This window comes from Pieris napi, chromosome 5, assembly GCF_905475465.1.
Source record: "Pieris napi chromosome 5, ilPieNapi1.2, whole genome shotgun sequence".
In the NCBI taxonomy this organism is placed as follows: domain Eukaryota; kingdom Metazoa; phylum Arthropoda; class Insecta; order Lepidoptera; family Pieridae; genus Pieris; species Pieris napi.
Genome location: NC_062238.1, coordinates 5,821,471 through 5,833,645, shown reverse-complemented (window position 1 = coordinate 5,833,645; position 12,175 = coordinate 5,821,471). Strand labels below are relative to the sequence as shown.

At 31.2% G+C, this 12,175-nt stretch overlaps 1 protein-coding gene across 1 annotated transcript in view; it reads left to right on the top strand.

Annotated features, from left to right (window-relative positions):
- The window catches only part of LOC125049945, a 35,465-nt gene that overhangs the window by 9,210 nt on the left and 14,080 nt on the right, over positions 1 to 12,175 (top strand). The window contains exon 2 of the mRNA XM_047649489.1: positions 11,181 to 11,358. Coding sequence (XP_047505445.1) covers positions 11,181 to 11,358 — 178 coding nt within the window. The remainder of the gene's footprint in view (positions 1 to 11,180; positions 11,359 to 12,175) is intronic.

Genomic DNA, 12,175 nt, shown 5'->3' with positions numbered 1-12,175 from the left:
ATTCATTGTTTTTATACTAAAGTTTATTCTAAAGCCAAAATTGGTATCGTAAAAGTTAGACGACAAATGGACGCCGAGCTTTGCCAGAGAAACAAATGATCAGGAGATTAATTCCGCTTGTCCTCATCAATTTCAGACGACCTCCTTCCTTAATAGTATTTTAATCTTTACACAGCTTTATTTTATCTTTAACCAGTTTCTGGCAATCTTTGTTTTTAAATCTACAAGTTTTCTAAACTTCCGTTGCGTTTTTAAGGGAAATCTAATCGACTTACATATGCTTTCTTTTACGCTACAAAAACCAATATTTCCTAATGCTGCAAAAATAAATTTTTCTTGTGTATCGGTAGGTGGAAGCCGTTATATTATAGTTTACTTTATACATATAATAATGACATTCAATACAAAAAAGTGCAAATTGAGAAAATATCTAATTTCTATAAATTATAATATATATTTGTCGAAGGTTAAACGCGATTAATAATTACAAAGTTGGTATCACTACCGTCGCCCGACATTATTACTTAGTATTTAAACACAGTCAGTGCACACGACCGGCGCAGGCGCCGATTGGAAGGCAACTCAAGCTCTTCACGACCGATTCTACGCACTACTGACAGCTTGACTTTGACAATTGACACATTGAGACTTTACAACCTGTAAGATGTCTATGATATTGCGTGGTGTTGCCATTGTAACCAAACAAATTACACCGTGTTCTATTATAACCTAATCTCTGACATATTATACGTGCAGTATCATGAACCCCGAATCCATGAGTAGCTAAGTGAATGTGAATCAAACCAAACCCAGGTTTAATATAGGCTGTAATTACTTAAAGTATATCAATAAACTTTTTTATTAATACCACATCAAGTTCAAAATGTGGAAAAGCGTACGTAAATCAAAATTAACGAATCCAATATAGGTACCACACCTGTGGCATTCCTCAATATTAAATTATTCAGAGAATAATTGATCAATATTTTCCAAAAGATAAGTTGTTAAGACAAGACTTATATTTTGTATCGATATAACTTGACAATTTACTCATTAATTGTAAATTAACTCGTGTATTAGGTTAGTAATATTAATTAAACTTCAATAAAGTTATATTTTAATTTATATTAATTTTCAGGTTATATAATACAGGCATCTAACATATCATTCTTACTTTACATTCTAAGGTCGATTTCAGTTAATAAAATAAAATTGTATTGTCAGACGTAGTCTACGTCGTGTAAATTAATACACGTGAAGTGAATTCTGGCAATTGTTTTATTAATTTTTGATGAATTTTTTAAACGATGTACACGTCCAAACAATAAGTGGTCGGCAATAAAAAAAAAGATTTATATACTATTTTAAATTAAATAAAGTTACAAATGTAAAAACCTTTTGCTAAAATCACAGCCTTAATCCTTCTGGACATTCTTTCCACGATCATTTTAATAACGTTTTGTGGAATATGTTCCCACTCTTCTGCAATGACTCTATTTAGTTTTAGTTTATTAGTACTGCCTTAAACTAACCCTTGACACGCCATTCACTTATCTCTGACATAACACCCAAAATCTATGAAAATTGCTCACTCAAGGGTGCTTAACAAGACCTCATTAATATGTATTAGGGCTCATTAATACACGCCCAGTTCCGACGGTAATGAGACCCAAAGACCGATTGCATTTTCCATGCTCTGGATATCTGAGCTTGTCAAGATTAAGGCGAGAGATTAGAGACAAATTGCTACCAAAGATCTTGCAACCAATCCTTTTACAATCCTTAACTGATTTTAAGCTTAATTCAGGAGAGATCAAGCGGATACTTTTATGTAATATTTCTCAAGAAAGTAACACGTTATATTACTGTATTGTCTACTTGGCTTTCCCGTCTGCTGTAATGTTTGTATATAATTATTATTTTCTGTGAAACTGTTGTAGGATACATGTGTATGGGTCCTGGGTCAACGGGATGTTTTAAATGAATTGTTATGCTATGTTAATCAGTGCTGAAGAGGCAACCTGTGTCTGGCTATACTCTCAGGGCAAAACTCCGACAATTATTTAGATAATCGCTTATAAAACTAAGACACAATTACATTATCATAATTTTTGCTCACACGGCCTGCAAAATGTACAGCCTTAGTTCGTACAACATCCAATACTATAACTTTCAATTTTATTTGTCTTTATTTCTGTTTCCATTAAAATGATGTATCTGTTTGTTTTCTGAAAAAAAAAATTTTTTTGCTCGGTATAAATTGTAATTTAATATGGTTGGGTTATATTATTATTATTTGCGTCCTGGCCTAATCCATGTTTATATATATGAATTATAATGTCATAAAGTGCTTATAAATTGTTTTTGTAGCTACAATACGGACACCAAACTATTGTATACTACCTGTAATAATTAATTAATTAGAAAAAAAACCATCTAAATTTGTTAAATATTCCAAATTGTAATCTTATTCAAAACTTCACTGTCTATAATTAAAAAAGTCAAAAGGCATGTCTAAACCTTTTTATAAACTAAAACGTGGGCTAAGTCAGTAAGGTATCTGTGACCGTAATTGCTATTATTATTATGGTAATCTTTTGGTACCATTTATATGGCAATAACTCGGAGACCTTTGTAAAAATTACGATCCAAACTTTAACTACGGTTTCTAATAAAATCTCTAAATGTGGTGGTCCAAAAAATTACTATTATCAAAGACATATATATTCTTTGTTTTTACGAAAATACAAGTTTTACTTAAAATGGTACAAATGTTAAATTTAATGTTACCACTCCTATTTAAGCATTCTTATAAACATCAGCCCTGCGATTCTGTAACTCACTTCACGAACTCACACAGCGGTTTTCGCATCGGCGGTCTCTCTCAAATCAGTCGTGAAGCAGTCATTTTATGATTTGGCATTCTCAGAAAATTCACAGAATCGCAGGGCAGCTGATAATATTTTGCAATAGAACATACAATTGGTGACTGAGGAGTAAAGGATATTTATGAATAAAGAGTTAAGCGTCTGACTTTTAATGTAACTTTTATTGGTATAATATTAAAGCAACATCGGTTAGACCTAATACGAGAAGTCTCAGGTGGTTTAAGGATATTCTCCTCACGAAACTCGTTACATTTTATTATCTCCTTAAAAATTCTCAACTGGCCCTCAAATAAAATGTTGATAGGCCATTACACAGGGGACTTAGTGCCAAGAAATTATTCATAGATCTGAAGTTTAATATCGGAGAAAATTTTTATATTGCGGCAAAATATTTAATGCTAAATAAAGTTTTCCGAAATGTGAATCGTTTAAAGGTTTCAGGATGACTAATTTATAATTATATTTTAAACAGTAAAATATTACTTAAATCAAAACGCGATGATTGCTACGAGCCGTAAATATTACCATTAAATCGACGTAAGTTTTACGACTCGTATATAGACCAGGTAAATTCCCGTGGTACAAGTAATAAATAAAATGCTGAAAATGTGTCTTCTCCTCAATTACATAATATTATCTATATTTCAAGGGATTAAAGATCCTATGAGAGTTTACATCGCATTACAACGTATTTTCTAAAATAAAAGCCAACCCGTTTTGTTATTTGTAGTTTTAATATGTCAACAATATAAGATCTTACAGTCGAAGAAATGTCGAGATACCAAATGAAATGTAGCAACTAAAGTGAACTCCCGTAATCCCCAGAGGGCTGCATGACTGTGTCCGATTCAGTCATATTTGACTTTAGGCAGACAAGTAAATGTCAGGTGTCTGCTGGTATTTAACGTATTTTAACTTCACAACTCAAAGCTGCGACCTGTATTTTTTAGACCCAATAATGTTGCTTACAAAAAGGTATGATACTATGAATTTGAATTAAGAATAATCCCAAATTTTTTTAAAGGTATTTTAACATATAGTTTAACTCCTTTTTAGATGTACTATGTTAACAAGGTTGACTTAAAAAGTTGTAAAATAAAAATCATATAAAAAAATAATTACCCCAAATAAATTAGTATTCACAAGGTAAAATAAAAAAGTAAAAATGTCAAAAATCTACTGTTTAGAAGTCACAAGCATTGTGCTTTAATCGAAACCAATCCTTAGATAATGCTAAAACGTCATTATAAATAAGAACCAACTTTAATTACGTCATGATAGTGTTTGTAACAGGCATATATTTTGTGTATAAAAAAATCTTTATTTATTTTTAAGATATCAATTTTATAATCAGTGAAAACACTATTTACTTAATAATAAAGCAATTGATGAACAAAATACAATACTCTAATAATAAAATTGATGATAACAAGTAGTTGATAACAGAATTTACGATAAAATGAAAGTGTAATAACGCTTAACGGTACTCCGAAATTGTTTTAAACGTGGAAATTGAACATAAATAATTCATAATACAATAAAATTGCTTACAGTAAAACGTCGACAAACAAACCTAAAAACAATTCGCAACGTTTCAACGCAATTAATACTTGTTAGATCTACGAGAAATTTTAATGCTTCCTTTGTGTACGAATAAACGTAATATTAATTTCGATGTTTAGCTTGGTTTATACGTTTCTGAACTAGATGATATTGGGAACTTTATTGATTGGGATACTAATATAATAATTATTTAAAGATTTTCGTCTCAGGCATCAATACGATTTAATATTACTTGAGTGATTGCGTATTTTCAATTCCCTTATAAAACTGATCCAGTCTAATTTGCAAATAACAATCTGTCCCTTTTTACCACATGGAAATCGAATTTGTTAGAAAGAGACTAATACTATAATTATCACAGTGTAGTTTTTTGATTAAGTATATACTTAGTTCTAGTTGAGTAAACACAAAGTTGTTTTCTACTAAGGTATACAAAAAATCAACCATTCGCGCAACAACCTTTTAAGGTCTGGGTCTTATATTTTGGTTTCAAAAATCATTTGTTTTTTCTAATAGGCAGGTGATCAGCTGTACCTGATACACGCCGTCGACTTTATGCGTCTAAGGCATGACGGTTTCCTCACGATGTTTTCCTTCAACGTACGAACGCGTGGTGATTGCGCGCAAAGCACGTCTATTGGTACACAGCGGGGGACAGTCGTAGCCACTAGGCCAACACTGCTCTTAGTATGAGTCTATAAAATATAAAAAGCTGTCCCTTTTCATCACTGCGTAAGCACAATTTAATAGAAACAGATCATTGAGGACTTTAATTAAAGCGATCTAATTTATTTTTTATGTATTGGTAAAGATTTACGGTCTTCAGCCATTTGCTTATTATTGCGTTGTATAAATAACCTTATGACGTTAAGCATGTTCTGATCTTATAAAAGATCGTTAGACTTTAATGAAAAATGAAATAAGGTGTTAATTGCGTAATTGCGTAATATTAATCGAATATTAATTAACGAACATTACAAAAAAAAATGTATTGAAAAATATGAAAAATATATTAAATTTATATATTGTAATATTCGACGCAATATATTTAATCGATCAAGCCGAGTTTCACCATCGGACATCAAGGCCGAATACAAAATACCACAACTGACGTTCTGTCGTTCTACAACTGAGCGTTTCTTAAGACAATTTTTGCCACGCACCACCAAAATGTGGAACTGGCTGCCCACTGAAGTATATCCGAACCAGTTCTACTTAGGGTCTTTCAAGAAAAGAGCCTCATGGCAATGTGAGTGTCACTCATGTGAGTGCCTCCATAAAACGTTACGGTACATTAATCATAAACGTTACATTAAAAAAAATCGAATTTCAAATTCTATTCGCTAGTTTTAATATCATTATTTATATTACATTTACATCAATAATGTTTAAAATCATCTATTACAAAATATCGAATATCATTATATATTTTTGTATGAGTATGAAAAAATTGAAATATTATTAATATTTAAAACTAAGTATTTTGACCACTAAAACTTTTTTTTTAATTATAAATATTTGAAAAGAACCTACTTAGACGTAGGTTAGGTTTAAAGAATTTTCATATGTTGTAAATAGTTAAATACATTTTCGCAATGATGATAGCACTTAGTAAAATATATTTAATAATACACAAATATAAAGTATGTACAATAAATTATACAATTTATTTATAGTAGACTTATTAGTTATTTTTATTATTTCTACCTACATTACAAAGACAATAACTTTCTTTTATTGGTTATGATTGAAAAGTAGATAGTAGGTAATTTAAAGAAAAACGTAGATGCTTTTTGTTTTTTCTACACAAAGTCATAAGCAAGTTTAAAAAATAAACCTTCCCTGCGAAGTTTGAATTATTACTTAGGCATCAAGTAGCGTGCGAACTGTATTGTGTTGCCAAGTATAATTCTCTCTGAATATTTCACGTGCCAATAAATCTTGCGTTTATTATAGCATGCAACCTTTTATGGCTTGTGGTAGTTTCAAGTTTGCGACATATTTATTATTAGTAATTGTTCGATTAAGGAATTTTTTGTTAATTTATGAAAGTTTTATTTGTTTTGATAATGTTATTACTTTCTGTGCTTGTTATTATAAATAAGTTCTCTTGTTTTCAGTGATATAACCATTTAAGTGTTGCCATGTAGTATTAAATTTTACTTACTTGGACACAATAAAACAATAAATCATTAACATGGTTAAGTGCTCGGAGCGGTCTTACCGCTTATAAGCGTTATCGTCCAGGCAATGCGTATTTAAAGTTTAACACAGAGAAGTGATTACCTAATTATAATAATAAAATAGATTTGTTATAAGTTACACTGTCTTATTGTTAATAAAGAATAACATTGATAATAATTAATACTTAATCATCAATCAATCAATAGAGCATTTATTACAATGCAAATAAATAAAACCGTTGGGCATGTGAAATTTCTATCAAGTCCGCTTTAAATATTTACGCTGATGGTGCGTGTAAAATTCAAATTCAAATACTTCGATTTGACCTAAACAGGGCAAATAAAACTGTTTAAAAATATTATAAACTTAAAGTTTTATAAATTCATGCCCTCCAAGAGTTAGGAGGTAGGTAGAAGAAAATGATGTACCAATTATCGGTATATGTCCATATGAATATTAATAAGCCTAATTTAACATTAAAACGGTATAGTATCAGCTATTTAATATTTGAAGTCCCGTAGCGCATGGTTCAGACTTATTATTGCATCGATTTTTAATAAAAGTTAGATCAAGGATAAAAATTAAATTCTCCATTAACAGCTTTATTAACTTCTTACACTTCAGTGATTTGACATATAACTGTATCACGTTAGGGTTACACTAACGAATATATCGTTATAGAATTTGAATTTTTAAGTAAAGTGTTTCTCTATCCCTCCACAGCATAAATACAATTTGATAAAAAGAGACAATAGAACTTATATAAATAAATAATAAAATCTATGATCCTTTTTTAAGGCAAGGTGCATATAAGAGTTTATTGCCAGTTCTTCTCGTACGTTCTACGCCCTTGATTTGAGAACTGGCAGTAAATGTAAAATTAGAAGCATTTAATATGTCTTTTAAAACTCTTCTGTATAATCATTTCTTAACCTTATCCTATCCTGATCAATCGTGACTTGTATAAATCTTATGTTTACTTTTACATCACTATTTGCTGTCCATGTATTTGTAAGATTAGCTTTTAAGTTTTTAGTCTGTTGTTAATTTTTTTTTTTTTTGTATTACTTTAGATTAAGGTACTATGTATATATATATATTTTTTATATAACTTCTCGCACGAATCATGTTTCTTTTTTTTTTAGTTTTTTCTTTTTAACTAGGGTTGCCTGGAAGAGATCGCTTATTAGCGATAAGGCCGCCCGTTGCATCCCTTATAATTTTTTTTTATTGTGTTTGATTTATTGTTTTTTGCAACGAAGTGTTAATAAATAAATAAATAATATGTATTTCTTTATTAACGTTCATAAGTGTACATTTTGTTACCTAAATGAATAAATGATTTTGAATTTATCATTTGTCTTTGCCACCAAAACCGAAACAAATATTATTGTTTTGCCTGGAATGGAACTCAGAAACTACTACTATGTTATGTGCGGCATGGATACGGTATGAAATTTTACGTATTGTTAACGATAGGGCCTCAGTTGACAGCCGCCTAATAATGTACTTGAATTTTGAGCCGAAACGAGTATGCGACATACTTCCAACACATATTGGCATACCAAAGCCGAGAGTCGCATTCACATTAGCAAATTCTTGGAAAAGCCCAAAATTGCTAATAGAAATTCCTAAAAAGCCACAACAGTTCTATTTCGAATAACATTTTTCCATTTGCATGCGATCTCGGTTCTGTTTTGGACAGTTGCGAATTCAATATCATGCATTCTATAGTACCAGACAAGATGAGAATATAAATTTATAATTTTCGTTTTGATTTTGATTTATGAAGTGACAATAGTGCTGAAGTACGCGTACAATAAGTATGAAAGATAGTATACATCTTTGGCCACATAACAAAGGCGGGTATATTAAAAATATATATATTTCTTGTGTGCGTGTGTATGTGACTGAACTCCTCCTAAACGACTGGACCGATTTTGATGAAATTTTTTGTGTGTGTTCAAGGGGATCTGGGAATGGTTTAGATTCACAAATCAGCCCGCCAGATGTTAAGGGTAGTCCAGTCCACCCCTAATTTTTATTTTTTTATTTATAGATAAAATTTTATTTTTTATTTTTTTTATTTTACAGAATTAAAAAATACATACAACCCCTAATTTTCAACCCTCTACGATCAACCCCTATTTTTTTATTATAAATGATATACATGGCAAAACGACGTTTGCCGGATCGGCTAGTTAAAAATATATAAAACGTTTACAAGTCTCCAACCGTTATTCATAAAAACAAATCTTTCTTAATTAATTTAAAATTGTATTTACCATAGCATTGTGAAAAGAGAGAGAAACAATTTACTTAAACTGTCTTAGTAATATGTTCGCGTATATGCGATAAAAAGGTTTTTATTAAAACTTTAGTCAACCTCATTATCAATCTTGAAAAGATAGTTCCGTTAATGTAACCGTGTTAGCTACTATGTTACTTTATGGTGACCATAGTAAAAAAAAACGACATTTTAGCCCATATTTTATAATCTATATAACATTCTCTTTGTATAAAATTTTGTTAAAGCTGTAATAAAAAAGGTGATTAGGTTAAATATAAGCCTTATGATATGCATAACAGGGATACTATTTGTAATTCCCTCACAAAATCATTGAGATAAACAAAAACAAAATGAATATTTCTGAAATCCTTTGCTATTCCTATTCAATTACGTTATTTAAAATTGATGTTGCTTTCAGTGGATTGCGCTTAAATGGTATTTTCGCGGATAAAATTCAAAATAATTAAATTGTGTTTTAAAAGCGGCTAAAACAACGTTTCCGAATTTGTCAAATAGCTCGGATTTTGCAAATTCTAACGAATGACTCAAGGACTAAGTAATGTTAAATGTTAAGGACTTTTGTAAGGTACTTTTATTGGACAAAAAGGAGGTTTATAAGTTTGAGGTGCATGTGATATTATTGAATTGGAGATCATTTAAGTATTCATTAAGGCTTCCGACGTGAGCTGAATTTGTATGTATGTGTTTGTATGTATGTGAGAAGTATTGGCTTAATGGCTTCAGCTTTCGACTCTCATCCCTGAGGTCGTAGGTTGATCACCTGCTTGCCTATAAGAAAAACATTTGATCAACAGATACAGAAATATAATATGGTAGCGCCACTGGTATTTTTATGTTTAAATACCTTAATATATTATTAAACAATTTTGTGTTTACTTAAAAAAAAATTGTTATATAATTCATGTCATGATTGTAAAACAAATGATGAAACTAAGTCGCATTTATAGTCTAATCACAGACACGCGAAACAATTCGTGTTGTCATTTTGCCATAGTTTATTGGACATCCACTGGTAACTCAGTTGTATAACTATTACCTTAGTTAATATTTTGAAATATAAATTTAGAACACGAAATTGTACGGAATTACGCTCTGTTCCATGTTTACTTAACAAGTTTATTATTAAATGCGACTCACCCACTAAAATGGGTTTCCATGAGCGGCTCCCGGAAGTTCGTTTGTCCCCCTATTTTATAAAAGAATGTCTTAATCTAGAAGGAGGTAGTCTAGGTTATGTGTTATTAAATTTTTAACCAGTTTACAACTTAGTGGACATTTTTTAAAAATTACACGGAAGTAAACATATTTTTCACGTGAAATGTACGGAAATTAAATTCTCAGCTGTCCCCCGTAATACAAGCTTAGCGAACAGACATTTATTGAAAAATTTTACCGCAATATTAAGCTGAAGAAGCTATTACGATGAACTAAGTATTAGTTGTATAGAGATACTGTCAAAGACGGCTTTAAATAGTAAAGTTTCTACCTACGCCTTGGTAAACGTGAGTTTGTTACGGTTTTAAAATTATTAAGATACTTGTATATATGTTTCACTCTGAATGTATCTTAGGAGGTAAAGCTTTTAATCCGTACGGCGAAGTTATGAGATGCATTAGTACTAAGTACTACATAGTCGATTTTGTATTTAAAACAAGATAGATCTGTGTAGGTTTTTTCTAACCTACTTATTCTAAAGTTATAAAATAGCAAACGGAAAGTTCTATCCCGCTCGAATTTTACTATACATTTATTTCAGTTTTTTATAGGTATTTTATTAATATAATAGGGATACCATTTTTATTCCATACTCATCCAAAACCTCCCAATATAATAGACACATCGCTTCGTCTGTTTTACTAGTAGCTTTGGTTTTTATATATTGTTTGGTGTTTTTAAACCACTCTTTTGCTTTTAACAAACCTAAAATTCGGTTTTAAATGTAGGAACAATTTCTACACGGATTTCAATGTCACTTGACATGTTAATAGTCAATAGTTGAAGTGAGAATATGGCGAAGTGGTTTAGACATCATATGCGTAAAAACGTGTTCAATTAAGTCCTATCACATGACAGGATTTTATTTTTAAATACATATATACATACATAGAACAAGTGCTTGATAATGCCCACGCCCACCAAAGATCATTAATTGAAAACAGTAATATCTATTAAATAAAGTCATCGTTATTAAGTTTCTTTGTTTACTAAAGTATTTTTTTTTGTTTGCCCGTTAGTTCGAAACAAGATCCTTCAACAGCACAGGAGTATCAGTAATAAACAGTTCCTGTGATCCTCTTCTATGTGCAATCATGGTGAGGCCTGAACCCGGAACTGCGAGTTACACGTGCGAGGTTTCCAGTGAGGGGCCACGGTTTGCTGTTGACAGGCGATCAGCTAATATGACGCTTTCTGGTAAGATGTTTAAAACATTTTTAACTCTTTATAAGTTCAATAAGAAGCTATGTTTTTATAGGTACCATATGAAAATGTACAAGTAATTATTTTATGTTAGCATAAACCTGTTATATTTTTGGGTAAATATTCCGTATCGCGGCACCAGCGATTTTGAGGCTGATTATTATGACTTCGTCGTGAGTTCCCAGCACCGTAACCTAGTGCTGTTATGATGGCGCATGACCTTTTTTGCTAAAAAAAACAAAAAGTCCACGTGGTCTTGTCTGCCTTACCCCTAAGAGTGTATATAAAAATCGGAGGCGCGGAGAAAGAGCAGCCCCCACCCGCTGTAACAAAGCACAGGCACTAAGCTGTAGCGGCTATGGCTGGTCGCATTTCCCGCAGCGCCGGATCTGTCCAAAAAACCTACTATTAATATTGTTCGGTTAGGTTAGTTCAGTATATTAATATTCTTTTTTCATGCGCCATCACAACAATACCTACTAGTTATGATGTTTACAGATAATGACGCGACTGTAAAAAAAAACAGCCTCTAAAGCGCTGGTGCCGCGATACGCAATAGTTACCTGTTTTTTGGTTGCCTGGGACAGATAAAAGGCTGCCCATAACATCGGTTAAATTCGATGTCTTAGTATAATTTATCACATTATTTTTTACATGCCCAAAAGTGAGTCGCTGATTAATAAAACATATTATTTAACTTGTATTTAAAAGTGAACGTTTGGAAAAATTCTCCGAATACTAAACTGCCATCAGCTACTTCAAATATTACAGAAATATTCAACATGAATTCCAATTTCTCACGATACTTTAA